Source organism: Onychomys torridus, chromosome 12 (assembly GCF_903995425.1).
Source record: "Onychomys torridus chromosome 12, mOncTor1.1, whole genome shotgun sequence".
Taxonomy (NCBI): domain Eukaryota; kingdom Metazoa; phylum Chordata; class Mammalia; order Rodentia; family Cricetidae; genus Onychomys; species Onychomys torridus.
Genome location: NC_050454.1, coordinates 53,171,106 through 53,197,056, shown reverse-complemented (window position 1 = coordinate 53,197,056; position 25,951 = coordinate 53,171,106). Strand labels below are relative to the sequence as shown.

The 25,951-nt window shown below is 35.1% G+C and overlaps 1 protein-coding gene across 2 annotated transcripts in view; it reads left to right on the top strand.

The window, feature by feature from the left end:
* The window catches only part of Robo2 (roundabout guidance receptor 2), a 1,547,722-nt gene that overhangs the window by 14,331 nt on the left and 1,507,440 nt on the right, over positions 1–25,951 (top strand). For both annotated transcript variants that reach the window (XM_036203250.1, XM_036203243.1), the window contains exon 2: positions 8,760–8,878. In XM_036203250.1, coding sequence (XP_036059143.1) covers positions 8,773–8,878 — 106 coding nt within the window. In that variant the 5' untranslated portion in view covers positions 8,760–8,772. The remainder of the gene's footprint in view (positions 1–8,759; positions 8,879–25,951) is intronic.

Genomic DNA, 25,951 nt, shown 5'->3' with positions numbered 1-25,951 from the left:
ACTAATGGAAGAAGATGCTATGAAATTGGGAGAGTGGGTAAGGGTGTGTGGGAGTGTTTAAAGGGAGGAAAGGGAAGAGAGAAAGGTTGTAATGTCTGAGAGAAGAATCTCTTTTCATTATACATGTATATACATATACATACTTTGAGATTAACTATATGTAAACACATGTAATCTTTAAGATTACACACACATAAATATACATATATTCCTTCAGTCCACTCATCAGTCTGGACGTGAATGTCCTCATGCAGGCACCATCAGAATCACTTTCCCTTCTTTTGAAATCTTTACTTCCATTGCTTGTTTTCTCTCCTCCACTTTCGCTTGTCCCTCTCAAGGTCAATTCTAAGACATTTCTGTACCAGCGATAATGCCAAGATCTTAAGGGAAAAACCGAAAAACCTCGTATTCTTTGTCACTTCTCTTGTAGGTCATTTGCTCTGATGGTCTTATTTGTATAATTCTCATCTTTAGGAAGACTCTCTTTCCTTAAAATCCCCCAGTATTCTTCTTCCTTCCATTTCTTTTTTTTTTTTTTTGAAAATCTCCGGTGCCGCAGTTCAATTTTAGCACATATTTGAAAATATTCTGCAAATTACTCTCTACTATCATTCACACAATGTAGTTAGTTTTCCCATCCCTCTGTTCAACTTTTGAAGCTTAATGTTCCTATGAGTCCATTCTTCTGTACAGGTACTGTCTCTAAGAAGCTCATGATATTTAGTTGTAAGTGGGAACCAGCCTATTGCCTGATAATCCTAGGTTTGTATAAAACCACAAAGCAAATATTACAGAGAGGTCATGCCTCAGTGTTTAGGACATCCATCAGTACCACCAACCATCAAAATAGATAAGCCACAAGATTTTGCCACTTTTCTTTCTTGGTTCTATGTATTTAAAATATAGTTGAATATCTGTATGAAATATTATGGATCCAGAAATGTACTTTATCTTCTCACTTATTTTGATCTCAGGATTTCCTCTTGCTTGCTTAGTCATTTTTCTAGCTGTAGATTACCTACTTAATTATTTTTTTAAATTGTTGTATGCTATTTCCTTCTTTCTTTCCTTCCTCCCTCACTCTCCCTCCCCTTCCCTGCTTCTCCACTGCTTCCCTGCCTTCCCCCATCTCTCTTTTCTTTTCTCTTAAAACAGTTTTCCAATCCTCCACTCCTCTCAGCCTCTCCCCATCATCTCCTCTTACCCCCAGACCCAGTGTTCTGGAGTTTCCATTCAGAAGAGAGCAGGCCTCCCAGGGATATCAACTGAATACAGCATGACAAGATACAATAAGACTGGGCACAAAACCCTCACATAATGGTTCGGTGAGGCAGCCCAGTAGGAGGAAAACATCCCAAGATCAGGCAAAAGAGTCAAAGACACGCCTACTCCCACTGTTAGGAGTCCCACAAGAACACTAAGCTAACAACTGTAACACACATGTAGAGGATCTAGCTTAGACCTGTATATGTTCAGTGATAGCTGCTTCAGTCTCTGTGAGCACTTATGAGCCCTGCTTAGTTGATCCTGTGGGTCCTGTTCTCCTGGTGTCCTCAACTCTTCTGGCTCCTACAATTATTCCTCTTAGAGTTTCCTGAGATCTGAAGAGAGGGACCTGATGGAGAACTCCAATTTGGGTTATCTCTCTGACTAATGTTTGGCTGTGGTTCTCAGCATCTGCTCCCATTACCTGTCAGAGGGAGCCTCTCTGATGACAATTGGGCTAGGTACCAATCGATCTATGAGTATAGTACAATGTCATTAGTAATCATTTTATTGATTTTTTTAAATTTATTTTTTGCCAGTCATGATTGGTTCTACTTATGTATCTGGGCCATCTAGGCAGTTTCATTTGGAGATATGGGCTCCCTTTTTTGGTGTTGGCCTCAAATTAGACTGGTCATTGGTTAGCCACTCCCACAAGCTATGAGCCGCCATTGTCTAAGCACATCTTGTAGACATGACAGATGCTGGTTAAAGGTTTTATGGTTGGGTTGGTGTCCCACTCCCACCACTGGAAGCTTTGCCTGGTTTCAGAAGGTGGCTGGTTCAGGCTCTGTATCCTCCCTTACTGGGAGTCCTCACTAGGGTCACTTTCATAGATATCTTGGAGTTTCCACTTCACTGGGTTTCTACATGCCCCGCCCTCAATTCTCCACAATTCCAAGCACCCACCTACTTTAATTCTTAATTCCTTATACTTTACTACTACTTAAAGCCAAAGGGAACTCTCATAACTTTTTATCAGTACATGATTATTCTTAATATGTCTTAATGAAAATGCTATCCCAGGGAAGGTGAACTGAGCAAAGCTGAGCTTTAGCTCTTCTTGGCCATCGGAATGGACAAACATCTTTTTTTTTATGAGACTTCAGAGACTCCCAGCATCTTGAATGAAATGTCGCTTGGTTTCTTTGCAAAGATTTGAGGCCTCCATTGTCTCCAAAACTTTAGTGTGGTCTCTATACATTTGTAGATTTGAGTCTTAGTCATACTAATTGAGGATTATAGAGATGTGGCACTTGACTTCATCAGGTTGTACTTCACTGAAAACTTTTTATTAAGACAAGGTTGTTTCTGTGAAGCCTACTTAAGCCTAACTTTTAAGTATCTACTTTTTTAAAAAAAATTATTCCTAACTTCAGAATGGAAAATAGCCACCTAATGGACTCATCATAGGACATATTTCAAGAGTTTCTCATGGAGGTTGATTTAATATGTCTTCAATGATGCACAAGATTAGTTCCTTTTGTTCAGAAACATTGAATTACTCAGCAGGATACTAATACATGTAGAAACAGAAACGAATAATACCACAGTTAATGATGCTTAGTATTTATTCACTTTATTTATTTATTTATGTGTTTGTTTGTTTATTTATTTAACTTAAAGTTTTTGAGGTGTGGTCTCATAGCTCAGTATATCGTTAGACTCACTATGTAGCCAAATATGGTCTTGAGTTCGTGATCTTTTTATCTCTGTCTCTTAGAATCAGGATAACAAACATGAACAATCATGCCAAACTCTGAATGCTTGATTTATAATGGTGCATATTGACATGTGATTTGTAATATTCTGTTGAATGAATGATAAAGAACAGTTTTGGTACTTTGGAGCTTGTGTTGATCTTTGCTTTTGTTTGTCAAAAATAAAGAAACCAGGACAGCAAGATGGCTCAACAGATAAAAGCCACTTAGCATCAAGTCTAATGATTTGAGTTCTATTCCAGAATTCACAGGATTAAAAAGAAAACCAACTTTCATAAGTTTTTCTCAGACCTTTAAATGTGTAGTATGGCATGCATACATGTACAGCCCATACACACACACACACACACACACACACACACACACACACACACACACACGGAACATAATTAAACCTTTACTAAATAATATTTAGTTTATTATTTATTTATTTTATTATTGTTGTTGTTTTATTGCTGTTATTTTTCCAGACAGGGCTTCCCTGTGTAGCCCTGGCTGTCCTTGAACTTGTTCTGTAGACCAGACTGACCTTGAACTCAGATATCTATCTGACTCTGCCTCGAAAGTGCAAGGATTAAAGGCAAGCACCAACATACCTTGCCTAAATAAGGTTTATTCATTTGTAAAAATAGTTTAAATAGGGACAACCTTCCAAAGAGCTATCACTACCAAGATTCTTTGAAAGACTGCTAGTTTCTGCTGACATTTCTAACTAACTAACTAGCTAAATTTTACTTGGTTGAAAAAAACAAAATAATCACTTCAAATAATTCAACAGCACCTACAGTTTTGACACAATGTCCTATTTCATTGAATTGGCCATCACTGGAAAATATCAGTTATAGTTTTGATTGATATAAATTTTGTAAACAATAATTTATAATTTCAAATGACTCCTCTCAAAAACAAAGGCATGTATTTAAGTGTAAAGTTAAATTGAAGTTTCAGTGTATTAGCTAAGTCACTACTCTATGTACAGTCTTGTGAGTTCTTCTAATGAGAATCTACCACTGGCAGAAAAAGAAATCAATGTTAATAACAGGATCTGAAGAACTGTAATGGGTTCTTCACATTGTTTCTGCTTTACACTATGTCCCTAGAACATTTTGAGAAGAGGAACTGAAGACTTGTCAGCAATAGCCACTTCCTGATCTCATTTGATTCTTTGAACTTTGGTTTGAAAGAGTTGTTCAGAGGAGCTGCATTATTATAGGTCAGCTCATCGGAAAAGCCATCAACCTGGAAGCTCATTACATAACCCTTCTGTCACTGGAGACAGAGACACACTTTGGTGAATAGGCCTGGTGCCAAGAGGAAGCTTTGCAAGGATCCATACAGAGAAAGGCTTCCAAAGAGCTGCTGTTGAAACTGGGGCTGGAGGCTAGCTGGAGTCATCCTTTCTATATGGCAACAAAGCAGCAAGTTTGAACACATTTGCTTTTTTGTTGTTGTTTTTAGAAATCATAACATATCCAGGCTGGTTATAAAGTCTGCAAACCAGAGTAAAGAAAATATTTGGCAGATCCATGTGAGTATTTACTAGTTGTTGCTGTACAGAAGATTTATAATGTACTGGCAGACAGAACCCAGAGCTTATTTGACATGGAGGTGTTTCTAAGAGCAGGAAGCTTCCATTTGCTTTCAGGACTGGTGTTCTACAGCTACTTAATTTACTACTGGTCTACCTGCTGGCTGTCCAGAAGTAAAGGATCATTTACCAGGAGACATGATTATTTGCTCCATAAGAAAAAAACAATATGATGGAAATGATTTGAGGATGACCAATTATTGAGCCTCCATGAATAAAACCTTTTAAAACCAAAGTCCAAAGAATTAACTGAAATGAGATCAGGAAGTGCCCATTGTTTTACAGGTCTTCAAATTCCTCTTCTCAGCATATATTAGGGACATAAGAACACTGTAGCAGAACCTATTACAGTTCTTGAGTTCTCATTATTAACATTGATTTTTTTTTTAAATGGTACATTCTCATTAGAAGAACTCACATAATCTTACATTGAGTAATAATTTAGTTTAGATACCAGAACTTCACTTCAATATTTCCCTTAAGTTTGGCAATGACCTATGATCCCATCCCATAGAATTTGTTGGTTAGTCATCAAAGCGAAACTCAAATAACTTTTAATGTATGTGACAAGATATATTAATAGTCCTTGGTTAAGGTCTATTTTCTTTTCAATGAAAAGACCAAGATGAACACTGATAGATCAAGGTAAGGCTGGACTCATTGCCAGTGAAATACCTAATGAGTTCTACCTATGTACTCCTGAGAGCCCATCAGCTTTGTGAGCAGGAAACTACACTGAGCACAATTGTGTATGCATCAAGAGTTATTCAAATGTTTAAAAAGTAATGGGCACGAGTAAAAAGACTTTCTTCACTTTCTTTTTATTTTACAATTTGTAGAATAAAACTATTTACAAAAGATTAAAGGAATTGATGGCTCTTCTTTGTGGTAAGTGGTAAATGTTACTTTATTTTCTGGTTCATTTAGAATACTCCTTTCTGGTTTTTTGTTTCTGTTTCATAAAAATAAGCAATAAATGCACTGGCTTTATAATGCACAAAGAGGGTTGTTAATGTCAATGTTACAAGGAAAGTTAATGGGTTTCAAATTTAGAGAATGTCAGGGACAGCATATAGACAATGTATTATCATAACTTGGCATTTAGGCAAAATTTGTTTTCCACAAACATCAGTGCAGGGAGGAAGGCTTCATTATTCCCTGCATTATGAAAAGACATTGAAAGCCATCTGTTCCTTAACGTTTTTTTGCTAAAATATATAGTGTGGCTGGTATTTTACATGCCAGTCTTTCCTGTAGATACTTGCAAGGCCTTTCAAATGGTGCTATATAAAATTATACCTATTAAAAGGACTACTATGCATAAAATTTTCAGAAGTTCAGGAAATAGTATATATAGTAAATATGCCTAAAAAGTTAATTGTGGAACTATTATATAAAGTACATTTAAGAAACTAATTTATTATGGGTAATTATAGTATTGAGTATGAATTTTAAAATGTGTATGCTAAAATAGTTACATAGTGCTAAAATGTGAACACATATTCAAAATGCACACATAAGCAGACAGGCCTGTATTTGCATGGCACTGTAGTGTAGCTTTTTTTTTTTTTTATCAGGGATTAAAAGCTTTCTCTTTTAAGGATAAATAGACTCCCACAGGGAGCCAAGGACACATAGACATGTCAAGCAGCTCCTTCGCAATTCTAAGAATGACCAAACAATCTCAGAGGAAACGATCCTACCTACAAGTCATGGAGGGAGCTCCAGGAATGCATCTTTCATGAGTCATCATTGACTGGGATAGGTTTTCCAGTGATGAACCTGTCATTCAATCACTCACACTTTTGAAAGTACCCCCAATAAACTTATTGATGCTCCAATGGCCACAGAGACAGAATTGTCTATTTGATCTGGCATCAGTGTCCCATCTGGGGTGAAAAGATACTTGTTTACATTTCCCCAGGAAAGTCACCAAAACAAATAAAGAAACAAACAAAGAAACAGTCTAGTTAATGTTTATTGTGAATGTCTGACTTTGTTTCTTGCTCCTTAAATGTTACCAGGTGCTTTTTGTAAATGATGTTATTTTCTATTTCTTCAATGTGAAATCACCATTGCTACTAAGTGTTTTGGGAGGGTATTCAAGAATTTCCCTGAAAAACCACAATTCTCTTTGGAAATAACTGGCAATTTTAAAAATTAATGTAAGAGTCAAATTGCTTAGGCTTTAATTATTTGTAAATTGAAGGTATCCATTTGGCATCAGATAACTGTAAATTTATATCCTGGACAGCCTTTTCCTTGTCTCAACATCATTTTCAGAGCAGTGTTGGAGTATATTTGGACCGTCTAGAACTAAGTCCCAGCCTAGTTAACAGCTGAACAGAGCATAGACTCTGATATCACAAGTACTCCCCTCAAGATTTGGGGAACTGTATATTTCTCCAAGTCTCAGCCTTCTCAGTTGGAAAATGGTGCCTTCTGTGAGAAGTAAAAAACTAAAAGATGTAAGACATTTCGCACAGCAAGATAATCTGAAATTTAGTAATAAGTTTCCATTACTATTAAGACTGATGTTGTCTTCAGCGTTGGGCTATAACACACCAAATTAGAAATGTCATTATCAGATTCTCAGTCTGTTTGCTCATTTAAGGTGAGGAGATAGTATAAGATGGCCTGTCTATCTCCCCATAGCTCTGGTATTCTGAGCCCACAATGAGTAAGGGATTAAGTCAACACTCACCTTTTTTGATGAAAAGAAATAGAGAAAAAGGGGAACTTCAGGAAAATGGTGATTGTATAGCAGTTTGAACAAATTTTTTTTAAGAAGCTAATTTTATTTTCCATGGCTACATGTTTTATCAGTTAATCAAATAGCAATTTGGGATTTAGATTATTCACTTGTTGCTGTCATTAAATCCAGGAGAAAATTAATTTCAAGGATGGATGATTGTTTTGGCTTAGTTTCCAAGATTTTAGTTCATTGTTTAAGAACACTGCTGTCTTTGTGGCAGCCAAGAGGGATGAAGTGTGACAGAGTAAAGAAGTTTCCAGGGATCCAATAAATACATCAACATGTTTTCTGGGATCTACTTTATCTAACAAGGTTCTACATCTAACAGCCCATTCATAAATTCATCAATAGATATACACATTGATGAAGTTAGGGCTCCTGTGACCCATTCACCTCTGAATCATTTTATCATCTAGTGACTAAGACATCACTTGGATTGGAGGGATATTATATGTCTAAAGCATTGTAAGACTAGTCTCTGATTTTAAATTCTTTGTGATAACTCTTTAATCTCGTGATTCCTCTTGGTTGTAAAATGTTTGTCATGTTCATCATACTGTTTTATTTTTAGCTTATGTTTAATATGAGGTTTGAGTACATTTCATGTTTACATTATCAGACATGTTGGCACACGTAACTCAAAATTTATTCCTTTTTTTCATTATGCATTATTCCAATGTGTAAATACATAGAATCTCTTTTGGTAGTTATTTCAATTTTTTCATTCATAAACATGTAAAACAGCATCTAAATAAACATTCAAATATATTATTTCATGTTAATTCAATTGATGAATATAACTTAATAAGTTGTCCCTATGTATTGTATTTATTTGAATTAGAATTGCAGAATTTTCTAACTTTCATATTTTTTTTCAAATTATAACTACATGTATAAGTTTTGTTTTTGTAAATGATGAGTTTCTGTTTCATTAAAGTTATAATGTAATGGAAATCACTTAGATCAAAACTTGAAAATAATTTAGGAGGTCCTTTTGATGAACTTATGTGACTTCCTGAAACTCAGCTCTTATTATATATTACAAAGACGACAATGTGTTTTGGACACATCAATTTGCCTAAATAATGCGTTTGAAATATTGTTACTGGACAATTTTTTGTTGGTTGAACTCCAAGGGGTATTTGAGTCCAATTTTAAAGCATTCACAGGCTTAATTATGTATATTACAAAATGATAGAGAAACGTTCAGAGGAATATTTAGAAAATGTGTTTTAAGATGATAGATTTTTATATTAATCACCACTATGAGGCTTCCAAAGGAAGACATAATTTTCAAAAGTATGCCCTTGTAAGCAGCATAATTTGTAAATGCACAATGGATATTAGGTATGGGATTTGAGTGCTAATATATTTCCTTAAGAATGTAATTTATTGTCCTTTCATCCACCCCCAACTTGCTCTGCAGACTTTAAAATGCAATGGCCAGAAGACAAGGAAGTGTCACTGGAAGGATGTGGACAAGGATTCCAGGACTACTGATGTTGCTGATCCTTGGGAGTCAGCAGGGAAATGGGCAAGGTCAAGGTAGGGGCAAGCACGTTCTAAGTCTCTGAAAGCTGAGTGGGATTGCCACTTTTTGATGAAAATGTGTAGGCTTTTGCCCTCATGTTTTAGATCAGTGGTTCTCAACCTGTGGGTCATAACCACTTTGGGGTGGGAGCTCACATATCAGATATTTACATTGTTTGACAACAGCAGCAAAAATACAGTTATGACATGGCAACAAAATAATTTTATAATTGAGGGTCACCACAACATAAGGAGCTATATTAAATGGTTGCAGCATTAGGAAGGTTGAGAGCCACTGTTTTAGATAGTTTGTTATAATCTTTTCCTAAGATTTTCCAAAGTGACCCATAGTGTTTCTGAATTGGTTAAAATATATGGCAATAAGATGTGAGTTTTTGTGTATCAAATTTGAACCTACCTTTCTGAAAGGTCTTTTATTTTGATACAGTAGCTTATGGCTTCCTGTATGTGTTGATGCAGCAATAATGGATGTTCGTGTGTGGAGCGGGGAGTTGAGTGGGTGTGTTTGTGTTTTGGTGCAGCAGATTATGGCTATGTGTGTCTTTTGATGCAGCAGGTTATGGCTATGTGTGTGTTTGGGGGCATTTACAATAGCATAACATTGTTTAAGTTTTTTATATTTTTGAAGAGATCTTTTGAATTTTCCTTTAGTGAGTTCCATGTTATATGATTTTAAATTTCATATTAAAGGACATGATATTCTTCAGAAATAAATGCAGCATTTGAATTTCTCTTACTGTCCATCAAGTGTGGTTTTGGGCAAGTTAATGATGAAGCAGAGATGCAAAGTCTTGCTATCTGGGAATTTGTTTCAGGGATTAGAAAGTGGTCATAGATTTTGTAGTATCGTTTTCAATGTATGATGCCACAGCTACTGTTTCTGACTCCATGTTGTGATAAGTAATGTGTTAGTTTTAGATTGTTTACTGGTTAAATGCAGATTGAAATTAAATATTTCATATTATTGAAAGAATTCCTAAAAAGCCAGGTGGGGTGGGTCACATCTGTAATCCTTGAACTTTCAAAACAAAATTAGAAGATTTGCTTTGTACTGTACTACATAGTGAGTTTCATGACAGCTAAGGTTGCTGAGGATGACCCTGGCTCAGATCAAGAAACAAAACCACCTGGCTCTCTTGGAATGATTCCCCCTAGAGGATTAAGCATTATTTCTGTTTTTGTCAGGACTTGAGAAGAAATATATGAACAGGAAGAGTATGGACAAATTATATTATTTCTGATGAAATTGTGTGTGGTATTGTTATATAATTAAGCCTTCTAAGCCTCTTAGTTTCTGAAATGTTCAGTATATGTGTGTATTTAAGTAGGCTTATTAATTTTAAAAAGTCTTCAAAAAGAACATCATCTGCCATATGTAATTTTATTCAATGAATTTTTAAAGGAAATATGAAAATATTAAAAAATGCATGTTTTATTGTGTGGTTAGTTATACATGAATATATACATACAGATCAGTTTTTAAAATTAAATGAGGTGTCTGGTTTGAAAATCTTCTGTCATGGCAATATGGTTTTTATTAACATCTAGCTAAGTTACCATTTTACTTTTGTTTTATGGTAATATGTAATATAGAAATCGTATTAATACAGGATATATATATATATATATATATATATATATATATATATATATATATATATTCTCCCTCCAATATATTTATTCTGTAGAAAGTTTCTGCAACAGAAACCCTGTGAGTGGAGTAATAAGAGCTGTGTGGAGCTGTCAGGGTCCTTCTGGCCATGGTTGGGACTCTCACTTGTCCGAGGAAAGGAGTAATTTGTAGGGTATTTAAGGTATTTGAGAAAAATAAGTACCTTCTTTATGCCAGCTCTTTGTTTTTTCTTCTGTATTGACCAATCAGCCCTTCTTTCCTTTGATGAACAACATTATTTTCGAAACATGTACCCTGAAATCAATTCAAAGCTTAGCTTTAGTGAAGCTTCCAATAAAAATGCAAGTTAAGTGATCATCTTTCTCTATAAAAGAATAAATTAAAATAGGCAATGATTTAAGGAGCAAAATGACAATAGAAAAGACAATGGAATGCTTTAATATTATGCATGAGGCTCTTTGGCTTCCTCTCTAGCAGCTACATTGAGTGACACAGATTTCTTAGGCACAAGGAGCCAAGTATTTAGATCAATACCTTCCATTAAATATTAAATATTACTTTCTAACTTTTTGATGTGTGATTAAGCAGAAACACAATGTGAAATATTTAAAATTGGACTTTAAATTACTTAGTATCTTTTAAAATAAAATTATTACTGCTATAAACTTACAGTAAATCTCCAGCAGTTTCTTTTTTCTATATTAAATTTCTAAGAACAGAGCCACCATTTACAGAAAACTTGTCTAGGGAAACATAGACTGAATCCTAAATTAGAATGTTGGTCCCAAATCCCCTAACCACATCTGGGCCTGAATAAAATGGAAGAGAACAACACTGGGTTGAAAAAGTTTGATGTTTCATGTTGATATTTCTCTATTGTCATCCATTGACTTTTAGGTAGAATAGCATCCCCTAATTTGGGCTATGATCATATGTGGGCTGCTTGTAGGGATTTCACATTAGAAACTATTTCATATAGGAAAGTGAACCAATCATTTAATGAAGAAAAAATGGAAAACATGTGAGTCTTAAAATAAAGTACAAATTACAAGACAAACCAAACCAGCAAGTAAGGTAAATATTCAGTTTTATTTTTGAAGGAAGCATTAGAAGATAGTTGCATAATTTCCAAGTATTATTTAATCTTCATAGTACAGAACTGGCATGCCCCAAGTGTAGATGGTATTAGCAGGGCAACAAGCAAAACCAGGGAGTACCTGAGAGAAGAGCAGAAAGACTTGCAGAGCCTAGTCTATTGAGAAACGTAGGGAACAGGTTTACTCAGAAGTGAAAAATTGCCTACAGCCTTAGCAGTCCCGATTCTTTCTTTCCCCACTCATGTGCTCAAGGAATACTACATGTATGAAGAGAATAAACAATTGGAACAATTCCATCACTATGATGAATATTGCAAAAGCAGTGAAAATAAGCATTTTGGAGTAAGATAGAGTTTTCTGAAAGTACCTATCCAGGATTTCACTTTCAAAACCAAAGCAAATCAGCTGTTAATAAACATGTTAAAATATTTCTACCACAGTATCTTTGTGTGGTAATTTTGTTTCCTGATATACAATGAAGGTATGTTATTTTTCTAGTCTTTAACAAGAATGTTAATAAGAAGAATGGAAATGCATAAATCTGTTTTAGAATATCAGTTTTCCAGTTTTCAAACAAGTACTGGTTTAGTGTTTGTCAAAACTGATACAGCATTTAAATATAGTAATGAATTTTACAAGTTATAAATATACAGGGAATTCTAAACAGTTTGGTTTCCATGATGACTCTGCTAAAATTCCTAATACCAGCCCTAGTGCTAGATGTGAGAAGGTTTAGAAATTTGGAAAAGCAAGTAATGTTTATGCATGTTGGAAAACTAAATATTGAGGAAAATTTAATACCATTTATCTTCTATTTTCATGACCAGATTTCAGGTCAGGCATTGAGCACCAAAAGCAAAATATGATAATGTCTGGCAGTCATAAACTTCAGTGCAATATTTATCATGGAATAGTGTTTCAGTAAAGGAGCATAATTTTTGAAAATGTGATATTTGGCCATCCTGTTAAGCACTTTAATTATTTATGTTATCATGGTATCTTTAGATGTAACTAAATTAAGGCAATATCTTTAGTTGTATTGTTATCCATTCAGTTTTTCTCTTGAGGAATCAAGGAGAAAATGCGTACGTTCTAAAAAGGATGGATAGATAAAGAGCTCCTCTTCCTCTTTTCCCTCTTCCTGTTCCTCCTGGTATTTCCTTTCCCCTCATCCTCTTTTTCAGCCTTCTTAATCTTTCCTAGTATGGACTAGACCTTTATTTGTTGGTTTGCTTTCTTATTCAAGCAATAAACATGATTGTATAAATCTATCAGTAATTAAATATTATATCAAGCCTTAAACCAAAGGTTTGTAGATACAGCCTTTCAACTAGAAAACTTTAAGATTGTGATTATTGAGATTAAATACCTTGTTCTCACTTCTGCTTAAGAATAATCCCTTCAAAGGTCTCAATGGCATCTAAAGTTTATGTTTCCTGAGGTTGCTGGGGAAAGTATATTCTTCTTAAAATTGAATATCATTTTCAGAGAGGTGGACTCATATATTTGATAGAAGATATCCAGTGATGATTATTTGTATATCCCAAGGGACATGACCTTCAAGTACCATCTAGCTAAGTAATGGTGAACCTGAATTCTGCTATATAATGGAAGTCTTAATCTTTCTGACATGCCTGATTCAATGTAACGAATTTTACATTGTGTAGATAAGAACATAGACATATGCAGGATAATTTAATCAAATTTGATTTGGTCTATGAAAGAATTATGCTACATATTTTGTTTTAGTTTGAGATTCAAAGTTATTATACTAATAAATGCACATATCTATTATTCAAAACTCAGCCATTCTTACAGATTACATGCACAACTCCATTTCCATAGCCTATGAAATGCATGTGATAAACAAAAGAAGTAGCAATTTAAAAATGCAAGTGGGTTTATTTAAAGACAATGAAGCTTTCAAAGAATGTGTCTTCAGAATTTAGATTCTTTAAAAATGGAACTGTGTGGATGCATCATGTATTTTACAGTCTGTTTGAAAACCTGTAGGTCTGTTTCTAGAAGTAGCCTAACTCTTTTATTCTGCACTGTACATAGTCCACGTGGGGTATCCTAGAATGCCTCCTGATTAAGACACAATTTAGAGGGAAAACATGTATTATTGTTTCCTTTCCTACAGAAAGGATTTTTTTTTCACATATTAAGTTGAGCACTTTTATATGAAATAATTATATAATATTTCACACCTATGTTTCCTCACTGCAGACATTAACACAAAGCCAAGCTTACTAAGCATACTAAGGCAATTCCTTTCCATGTGAGAAGAGGTGAAGTTTATAACATTTTTTCCCAATGTTGCTTTATGGTTCCCAATGTTTGGGTGAATGTCATTCATAGTATTATTTTAACTTACTATTTCTTTACTTGTTTACCTATTTATTCACTTACCACTTATTAGATTTAACTTCTTTAAATATCATCCAAATATAGTTACTTATGCCATTTAAACTTAAATTTTTATAGGAGAATTATTCAAACTTCTTTCTGAGTTACTCCTGTCTCTTAGTAGACTGTTTCTTCATATTTGGAGAGTGTAGGGGCCCTTCATTTATAAAGTAAAAAACTAACTGCTTTTTTCTTAATAAATATTTTCATCACTTCTTTGATAATTCCATACAATATATTTGCTCCTATTCAAACTCAACTCCTCTCCCTAATTCCTCACAGTTCTACCCGTCTCCAATCACCCAACCTCATGCTTACTTTTTTGTTTATTTAATAATTCATCAACAATTCCAATTTGTGCGTCTTAATCCTAGTGTTCTTTTCTGCCTTCCCAACCAATCTCTAATGCCACATGTACCTCAGCAGAAAGACAAGCCCCAGAATCACCTTTCTGTCACTTACTGAGTTTCCTAAGTAGCTCATGAATTACATATGAATTCCCATGTTGCCAATTGATGTTTCAAGGGACTTAAAAATGCATCTGGCACCTTTCCACTAGGAAGCCCGTATGCATGACCACAATGCTGATGTAAGGGGCATGCATGTTCCTATCTGTCAGCAACTGTGATTCCATGTACTGTCCTATCTTCTCTAAAATATTCATCTGAAAATTTAGGAAGTAGTGAAATTAACATATTATAAGACACAATATCACCTGCTCATTAATTGTAGCTTTATCCAACCACAAATCACCTTGAATTACTATAGTTATTTATATATGTTACTTTGTAATTGACATGTATGCTGGTTTTTACTTTTATTCTCAATTTCTTCTTAAATATTTTCCACATGGCAAATTTCTATTTGGTTTTATATTTGTTGTTGTTTTTTCTTTTTTCTTTGAGCCAAGATCTCCACTGTATAGCTCTGCTGGTCTGGGACCCAAGATATAATCTACGTTGGCTTTGAATTCATGGAACTTACCATACCTAAGTATTTTTTTTCTCACATTCACCAGATTAGCTCCTTTTCTAATTTTTAAAAGAAAAACATTACATAAAATCTACCATGTATGTGTGCCAGAGAGCATGTGTAGGGCAAAGAAACAGGTGAAGGCCTGAGAGAGATGCTGGAGGGAAAACATCTTGAAAACAGCTGTTCAGTGTTGTTGGAAATTGCCTCAACAGCACCCAGGACATAAACATTCACTTCTGCTAAAAGTAGTTAAGAACAGTGATGCTTGATATAACATTGACCTCTCCATGGGCTCCTCATCAGAGTCCAAGAGAATCCATTGTACATGGTACATAAAAATGGGCAAAGTTTCTCCCCATATCGGGTGAGCTACCTCCTTTGTTTGCTGATATGCTTCTTGTCCTTCAGTGCAGGTGCAACTTACTTTGCATTGACTCCTGGGTTATTCAATCTTATTTGTGTAGTTCTCTATGTTTCACACAGTTCTCCACATGCAACAAAATCAGCATTTCCCAGTCTACACTATCGTGTAAGCATCTGAGATTTTTCCCTTTTAAATAAAAAAAATAACATTTAGACTATTTACTGATTTATTTAATGAAAATGTATGAAGTGTTTGCCTTAAGCTAAGAATTATTCTCAGTGAAGGAGTCTGACCAGCATCTTTGCTATCCAATAATTGGTATTGTAATGGGATAAGGACGGCAGAGATACACATATTTTAGCAATGAGATGGTGGAAATAATCTTGCAGGAGGAACAGGGAATTATAAGAGTGTGAGTTTTCATTCTATCCAAGAAGGACCACATGGAGGAGTTGGCACCCAGGAGGTGAAGGTCTTGAAGTCCTGACAGTACAGAGATTTTGAGAATAATGTTCTTTTGCCAAGAGAACATTATATATGTGAACTTGAGCAGGATGATTTCATTATGTTTTTATGAGAGAGCAGAAGAACTGAGGGATTATAATGAAGGGAAGCAAAGGTGGTATGGAGTCCTCACAGGCAGGAGAGATATTGAAAAGGAGAGAAAGGAGGGGCTCAGCCTTGTTTGCCTTTAAGATGGGGAATTTCAACTTTTGTTTGGAAAAATGTAAAGGAACACTAGGGATGCTTAATCATCCTTCTGGTAACTCATGTTGAGCTTTCAATAGTTGCTACTTAGAACTTAATAATTTTTGTTTTATTACTCTAATAATCAGCTAAAAACTAGAATATTAAAATAGCATTAAGTTCTAACAAATTGATGAACATGGGCTTTTATCTCTTCCATTACCAAACATCTCATTTTTAAATTAATTTGAAAGCTTTCTAGAATAGTGAGCCAACATAAATTTGGCATAATGTGCAATATATTCTTCACCAGATTTAGGTTTTTAATTGAAGATGTTAATTAGAAGGGTCACTTATTCCATTGGACAATGTTGATAAAAATGCTTTCAAGCTACTATCACATCAGTCAAACCCGTCTAAAGTTAAGATTCTGGAATTCCAGTGTAGACAGTGGTAATGAGGTAATAGCCATAAGCACATAAAGTGCATGCCTTTATTCCCTGTAATAAAGGCTGCATCCAATTGAAAATGCTTCCTGGCTCCAAATCTCAGATCTAGGAATAACTTGAAAGGCTTATTTCCTAGTAGAATTGTGTTCCTGGCAGAAAAGTATCTTTTAGTATCTTTTTGTAGACTGCCTTATAAAAGGTTTATACAAATCTTTGTCCAGAGCAAGTACTTTTTTTTTTAGAAAACTAACATCTCACAATTTAACGAAAAAAAAAAATTCTAAGGATAGAAAATAATGCATATTCCAATGAATACAATGCTCAAAGAAATAGAAAAATGAGATAAATACAGAGAATAAAAAGAAAAATTATTTAATTTAAAGTTTTGTGAAATAATAGGCCTACAAACAGTAGCCAACTTGTTTCCATAGAAAGTATGTGCCAGGAACTAAGGGGATTTAAGCAATGGAAGAGCTTCTAGGGACGCAAATGTGTAGCATGAAAAAGGCCATACTGTTATCGTGCAAACAGGGAAGTACAGAGGGAAAAGAAACAAATGCAGATCCATGTCCTACGTGGAGAGCTGTTTAATGTAGCTTGTGGAGATGAAATATTACAGTGTTCTTGAGTGTACCTAGTAGGTAGAAAGAAATGGATCTCACAATGAAGAAGGGCCAAGGGAATTCTTTGGGTAGCTGACGTCTCACTTGAGAATGAAATGAATAGCAAGGAAGATGTAGGATGATCTGAGAAAACTGATTAGAAAATGAAAATGTGCACAGGCCAAGAAAAAGCCACATTGTGATTGTCTTGTGAAGTAAAGAAGTCCAGATTGGATGGAATGCACATTAAAGTCCAAGGTTACGGTGTGATATGAGTACTCTCAGGACCAGATGAACAAGACGTTGCATGTGGAACTCAGATAGCAAAGATAGCAAAATGTTTTAATATTTAGATGGATTATGATCATATTTACTCATCTACATTGCCTCTCCATGCAGTATGGCAAGTACACTATCAAAGAAGTATATAATCATCGAGGAAAAGTTGCAATCTAGTTAACAGTTGTATCTGTCCAGTCAAAAGATGTTGGAATGTGGGAATAACATTGTACAATAAATTGGAGAAAAACCATTTGACATGGAAACTTGGTGGGGAGGGGGATGTAGACGTAATAGGATTCCCTGATAAAGAATCACATCCAAGGGTGTTGTTTTTGAATTTTATTGATTTATAGTCACTTCATCGAGATGGGGAAGGCTTGCTGACATATTGTAAATTGTCAGGGACAGAGATATGTGCTCCTGCATTTGTCACTGTGTGATTGGTTTTACTATATTTCTGCCTTAAATTGAGAGGTTGGTTACAATCCGAGGAAGGCACCCACTAAGCCCTGAGCAGACAGTGTGGCTGGAGTGCAAAACGATTGATCTCTGTGTCATGATGAAGTTGTTGTTCTTTCTAGGTCAGGGGTTGAGAAATCATAATTCATGAGCCAGATTGGTTCTTCTGCTTATGCTTATATCATTTCTGTTATTTTATCATTATTTTTTTAATATTTTAAAGTGTGAAATTTAAATTTTTGGTGAGAACAGTTAGTCACCTTTTCCTTTTGGTCCATAAAGACTACAATATTTTGTCTGTGGACCAATGTTAAGCATTTTATCCACCCTTGGGCTAGATGAAATCTCCATGAACAAAATATTAATAGTGAAGTCAGTAGTAGAGTAATGGAATGAAATCATGATAATTCTACACATGTGGTGGTGATATAAAAATGTCTGAGTTCTTTTATGTCATCACATGTTTTTGTCTATCTGTAGCTTACTGTGACTCTTCATGTAAAACATACTCCTCTACCCTCATCTTCATTACACTCGCAGACAACCTGTCACTTTCATGGAAGCACCTATATTTTGATAGTATTTATCACGCATATCAATCACCTTTACTAAGGTCCATCCTTTCCCTGAAACTGATTTCATGGTTTCTATTTCATATAGCCCCCAAATTAAGTAGTTTTCTCCTAAAGTTTGCACGTTTTTACTTTCATATTTCTTTCCAATTTACCATCCAGCAGTTAACCTGTTCTACTAAATGAAACATGTTTTCAGATACCTTCAAATATAGAGGTGATTCATAAAGATTAATGTATGGGCAGCATCTATTATCATGTTTCTCTGTATGGCATAGCTTTCACTGTTGTTATTAGATTGATGTTGGTGGAGAATAATAATAATATATCATGAAGATTGCAATGCTAAGTGTATGAAAGTAATACTTATATGTATGTTGCTTTTCCCATTGTTGTGACCAATACCTAACAAGAATCAACTTAAAGGGTAAGAAACTTATTTTCTGGTTTGAAGGGGACATTCCATTCTGACAGGGAAGGAATAGCAATGGATTGGCTCATGGTTATAGTGACTGGAATCTGAGGATGCTTGTTTGTATATGGGTGAATCATGATGCAAAGCACTGAGTTGAATACAGACCATCAGCTGGAGCCCTTCTTCACTTTAGAAAACTTACGTTCAGGGTTCTAGTCCATTAGATTGTGTCACCCACATTAAAGGCAGGATTTTTACTCAAAGTTAGTCCTTTCTGAAATATCTCCAAGGTGATTTTATATGTAGTCAAGTAGACAACAGAGATTACCCTATCTCAATACATTTTTAAAATCTAAAACACCAGTTATCAAAATAATAGACTTAAGTTGAAATAAAGAATGTTCTGAGCTGACTAATTTTTGCTGCAGAGGTGGTCTACTCTCCCTGGAGTGTGTTGTTTCTTACTGTATGTAGGAGTTACCCCTCATTTATCCCTTTTCCCAAACTCTGGTCCTTTGTTCTTCCTTTGGCCCATCCTTTTATTTTGGGAATACTTCCATTTTGCTCCTTAGTAATCATTATAGCACCTAGATATACATAAACACCTTTTCCCTCTCATTTGTGAAATGGATCTCAGCAACATTAAATATGTATCAGTCTGCTATAGCCCCTCAGAAGTGAGTTTTGAGGTTACTGCTTCAAATTAACACTTATTATGCAGTTAAAAATATAATAGCTACATTTGGTATTCCAACTTTGCTTGTAACTAATACACCCATTGGTACACTGTGACTGCCCACTTCCTTAACCCACTGTACTGTGTGACAAACCAACAGAAAAGTGACTGTTGTGTAAATCCAGAGATAACTCTGCTAGAAGCTGTATAATTTCTTGTAAATTACAGCTGTCTTCCTGTCACTCTAGTCCATTTGGAATCTGGACTTTATATGCATTGCATTTGTTCTGTTTAGTTGTTTCCTGAATGCTATCCAGATAATCTTCAAACAAGTGCCTTGTCCTTGGGAAAGAGTGAAATGCATTAAGAGTAGCGTGGGATCGATGTCAGTGGTTCATCACTATATGCAGTTTTCATGAGTGGGCATCTGTGTATCTGTTGATTTAATAAAAAACAATTAAAAATTCATATACATCTTAAATAATAGCATCTCTGAATTCAGTATTATTTCTCAAAAATATAAAATTGAACCACTGTCCACATTTGTCCCCCCAGTCCAGTGCTCAAATGCTTACATAAGGCATGTCACACCTGCAACCTTCTGTCTGCATGTGTCCTAGAATAGCTGTGGCCCAAGATGTTTGTAGATAACAATGTCATGCTGTAAGGTCAGAGTTGTAATTCCTCATTTACACTGTCAGATTTATCTCCCCACCCTTGAAATAGCATAGATTAGAAGCAAAGTTGCTTCAAATGGAGGGAAATTAACCTACATTAATAGTGTGCTTTGGAATGCAGAAGAGTGACAGGAAAACAAGCATTCTCTTTCCAAGACTAGTCACATCCTACGCGTTTATTGTATCAGAACTATATGAGCACTTTTCATTTAAAAGGTATCGTTTAGTTATAATGTTTTTTAAGTACATTGTAATGGAACAGTAAGTAATTTCTTTCTAGTTTAATTTTCATACAGTAAAAATTTCCTACAGGCACATTTCCAGAACATTTATTTCTCATCTCCTGCAATTTCAATAAAATGATCTCTGTGTTTTGTATTTTCAAGCAAAGAAAGCTACAACCAGAATATCAGCTTTCTTTCAAAATCCTTCCTGCTTTACATATTCACAGCCCCCACCTTTTTATGTCTTTAGTTTTGTCTTTTAGTTGGAATATTTAGCCTGACGATTTTCTTCCTGGCTTCTTTCATCCCATGTCTGTTTGTGGGTTGCTAGAATAATACGCAGTTGTCGGAAATCTACCATGGCCACTCTGTTTTCTTCCAAGTCTTTACAATGATAAGTAAATTACTCTAAAACTCTGTGATTAGGCTTTGGGTGAATACAAATTCTGAAGCCTGTGGATAAATAACAAATTCTCTTACTGGACCACAAGAGGAAATAAGTTCAGTTTCATAAGCTGACTTTCAGATTGTGACACCCCGTTTTCAGCACCAATGGCAATGGGTAGCATAGCACTGGTTGCCCGGCTCCTCACCATCATTTTTGGGAGTCAGGGCTATACATGCAGCAGGGCCTTTCTAACAGGTGTGAAGTGAACTCAGTGCTGTTTAGTTTTGTAATTCCTTTATGACTTCTGATGGCAACCATTTTTTTTTATCCACAAACCTTGTGTTTTCTTACTTGAAATTTCCATTCAGACTGTTTCCCTATTGTTTCAGAGAGGGCTGATTACTTAATTGTTGAATTTTAAGTTTTTGTATATTTCAGATCTTAATCATTCATCTGGCATAAATATACACATTTTTGTTACTTCTTTGAGAATTTCATACAATGTATTTGTCATTTCTGTACCTTTTGTCCTAAGCTTCTAAGAACCATGTTCTTCTAAAATGTGAGTTGTCTTATCATATTCTTCATTATCTTTTAGACTAGAGTAGACATTTTTTAATTTTACTCAGTGTAATGTAAGTTTTATTTCGATTAAGGCCTGCATTCAGGAACTTTCTTATGATATTAGACAAGTTAATATTCTGAGAGAGACAGTAAAAATTCTCTAAAACAGTGAAAAAAACTAATGTCTCTATAGTAGAATAAATAAAGAAATAATAAAGAGATGATTAACATTCTAATGTACCTTAGGCTACCTTCAGCTTGAGAACAGATCACTGAATTTTATGAACAGACACTCCCTGCAATGAATACTTCATGATATTTATTAAATAACCTTGAATCTACTCCATACTATTTTTTTCAATGAAAATATTACTTGTAAGTAAGAAACATTTATAGCATTTTAATACAGCTGTGTTTTTTATGTACTAGCTTTCTCTCAGTTCTCCTCTTGCAGTTGCGGCTTCTTGTTGCTTGCATGGACATATTCATGACAAAGACTTATAGATATGCTTATTTCCTCAAATACATTGAAACACTTAGCTAGTGATGTGGTCCATGTAAAGGAAGCTCATTTGGAGGGAGTCACTAGATGTCTTTTGTTGTCAGGAATAATGTTAGATGTATTTACCCTGTTGAGGATCCCTTCTTTTCTGCCTTTATTTCCCTGGACATGGGTACATTTTTATTCTTCTGGCCTCTTCTGTCTTATCCCCTCACTGACACTTGCTGCATTAGGCACACTGTATTTTCATTACGTTGTGTTGAGTCACTCTGTGTCATGCTTGAGAAGTTTGTAAGAAAATGTGTTCCTGCTATGTAGAACAGAGAGTCTAAACATAAAGCACAGGAAGGCAATGGTTCTCTTTGCTTGTCCCCAGATCACCTACCTTATCTCTTCAACTTAAATAGCAATAGCAGAGCTAGTCTTTGCCATTGTTTAAAATACAGAGTAAGAGCAAGAGAAGAATCTGCTGTATTCTACTTTATCCCACATGTTGTTGAAACCTGGTTCCCACACTGCTGTTAATATAGATCCTTCCCTGCAGCCTTGACAGTCTTCTAAGAATAAAGAACACTCTTAGAGAGGAGTATATTCTCGTATCTCTCCTCTGAATTTGAAGTTTTAAGGAAAAGATTTTTTTCTCCATTTCCGATTTCAAACATTTATAAAAGATAGTTAATGTCCCACCAAGCTAGTGTTCTGTCATGATTCTCAGCTGATGTCCAGGCAAGTCTATACCATAATTCAGATATGAAACTTTAATATAAAGATACAAGTACATTTAAAAATCTATACATAGTTTTTCATTTTCACTTTTAATCTATCCATTCTGGTGAGGAGGTTTGAAAGTCTAGAACAATATGCAAATTAGGAGAAATAATCCACCATTGGGCCAGCAGGGTGGCTTACTAGGTAAAAGCACTTGCCTATAAGCCGCATGACCAGAGTGAATCTCTGGGATCTATATTGTGCAGAGAGAGCCAACTGTTCTGAGTTGTTCTCTGGCATGTCTATGCATATGTTGACATGCATACATGTATGCATATTTGCACACACAAAAAATAAATACGTGTAATTAAAGAAATCTAAGACGGCTACTGTGTAGAAGTTACCAGAAAAATCACTAAATTTACCTTGCCAATACAAATTTGTTTTTGTTAGTGTGAATAGAAACAAATCCATTTCATGTTTTACTTGTGGATGCATAGCTTAGCACTAACTGCAGCAGACACAGATTGTACCACGGTCTAGATGTGGGCTTAACATTGTTATTTCATCTATTAGTGTTAATGCCAGTAAGGAATTTCCACTTAAGCTCTTGTTTTCAAGAACAGTGTTTAATTGAATCCCAGAATTCATTTACAGTCGGGCTCTGAGTAGGATGGACATTTCTTTGCCAGAGATATAGTTTGTACATGTGGGTTCAGGGGCAGTTTAATGCTGTTATAAACCTTTTCCCAGACTTCTGTTTCATACTGTTAGAGATGGACTAATCTTGTAATGCTGATGTGGCAGTCATTAAGGAAAGTGCTTGTAAAGATACTCTGCACACTCACGATGTGCTCAGTGAGTACTGCTCTTGCATTCTTCCTTGGATTGAGGAAAGAGCAATTTGCTAAGCAATTCAAACATGGCTCCAGGTTAGGTTGCTCAGTAAATGAGACAATGTTACACAGCAATCCTGTTTTCCCATCCTGAGGTGTTCACTCTTGCTGGGCACTTACCTAACATGATGCAATAACTTCTGTGATTTAAATATGGGCCATTAAGTCACATTGATGTACAAAAATATGCTACTACATAAAGAAGTGAACTGTCAATGTTGCATATGATTGTGAGGTTGAGGTAAAAGGAATCTATTGTTTATCTTTGACAATCAGAATATACAGTACACTATGTATTGCATATTCAGTAATTAACCTGAAGCTAGGGCATGGTTGATATTCATTATTAGCTTTTCAACCCCAGGGGTTGATTACATTTAATCTGCCTCTTTTTGGGGAATGAATATTTCCAGAAGTATTTTAACTATGCAAATGTTTACTGTATAACCTTTACACTTGATTTTTTACCATTGTCCTGGGGCTTCTTTTCCTCAAAATTACTCATTGATCATTGGAGAAACTACATTCTTATGTATCCATCCAGATTTTGTGTCTTTCTCCAATGCACTTTTTCTTTTTACCCTCTATGGATTATACTTTGCTTATCATTGACTTAGCAGCTAATATCCACATATAAGCAAATACATACTGTGTTTGTCTTTCTGTGTCTGTGTTACCTCACTCAGGATGGTTTTTTTTTTTTTTTTTTTTTTTTTTTTTTTTGCTAGTTCTATCCATTTGCCTGTGAATTTTATGATTTCATTTTTTAATGGCTGAGTACTATTCCATTGTGTAAGTGTAGCACATTTTATTCATTCATATGTTGAGGGACATCTAGGTTGTTTGCAATTTCTGACTACTATGAATAGAGCAGCATTGAACAAAATTGAGCAAGTGTCCCTATGGTAGGATGAAGCATCCTTTGGGTATATACCTGAGAATGGCATAGCTGGATCTTGAGATAGATCTATTCCCATTTTCCTGAGGAATCAGCACACTGATTTCCATAGTGGCTGTACAAGTTTGTACTCTTCACTAGCTTTGGTTGCGTGTTCCCCTTACTCCACATCCTCACTATCCTGAAATGTTATTTGCTTTATTTGTCTTAGCCACTCAGATGAGGGTAAGATGGAATCTCAAAGTAGTGTTTCGATTTTCCTTTCCCTGATGGGTAAGAATGTTGGTCATTTCTTTAAGTGCTTCTCAACCATTTGAGTCCTCTTTTGAGAGCTCCTTGTTTAGATCTGTACCACTTTTAAAACAGTGTTATTTGTTTTCTTGATAACCTGTTTTTCAAGTTCTTTACATTTTTTTTTTTTTTTTTAGATATTGTCCCTCTACCCCCATTCTGAAGGCTGCAGCTCTGTCTGGATAACTGTACCCTTTGCTATGCAGAAGCTTTTCTGTTTCATGAGGCCCCATTCAATGTTGACCTTAGTCCCTGTGCTAACGGTATTCTGTTCGGAAAGTCTTTTCCTGTGTCGAGTTCAAAGCTATTCCCCACATTCTCTATCAGGTTCAATGTATCTGGTTTGGTGTTGTGGTCTTTGATCCATTTGGAGGTGAGCATTGTGTCATGTGATAACTTTTAAGAAACATAACAATGTAATTATTAAAACTTGGAACTCCTTATGCTTCTTTTCTCTTCTTTAAAAGTAGCTCAAAATGAAATGACTGTCAGCCGGAAGAGGCACATGCCAGTAAATACTGCCAGCTTGAGATGGTTCTTATCCCAGGACTTTTTTTTTTTTTTTTTTTTTTTTAGAATTGTCTATAAGCCAATCGTGAGAAAATCTTAGTTGCTTGCAGAGTTTTTCTCTGTAAAGGAGTGAGTTCAGTCCTTATCTTTATCTGACAATTTTATAAAAACTTACAACACAACTTATTTTGTAATTATGATTAAACAACTCACCTTTTCTAATAATCTTAGTGTAACTTGTATATACTATGGGAAGCATAATGATTACTTTATCATCTAAAAATACAAATGTATGATGCTTAGGTTTTCAGGTTCTGTGTGTATGTCCGTATATGTGAGCTCTGTTGTAGAAGTTTCACATTGATAATATATGGATATCCTGTTCTGGAAACAACATGTTGTGCATGTAACATCAATATCGTTAGAATGTAAGGAGGAGTCTTGAATATTCTGTTAGTGACTATGCCTTAATTACATTATTAGTGTTAGCCAAAGCAGGATGAAAGAGATTTACCTGTTGAGTCATCTTGCCTGCCCAGGAATGGTGGACATTTTAAGGAATCACCTCAGCAAGATGCCATTTTTAACATGCTTGAAAATAGACATGAATAAAAACAATATTTGAAATGCAACCGTTGAAGTAATATCTACTTGGGGAAGCTTCAATGCCCAAAAGTGTTCCTGGCAAGCAAAAATACTAACTTAAAATGTGGTGAACAAATCCTAAGTTTCAAAACAACCAAGATATCTAAAACCCTATGAATTTGGGGTAAATTTTATCTGCCTTTA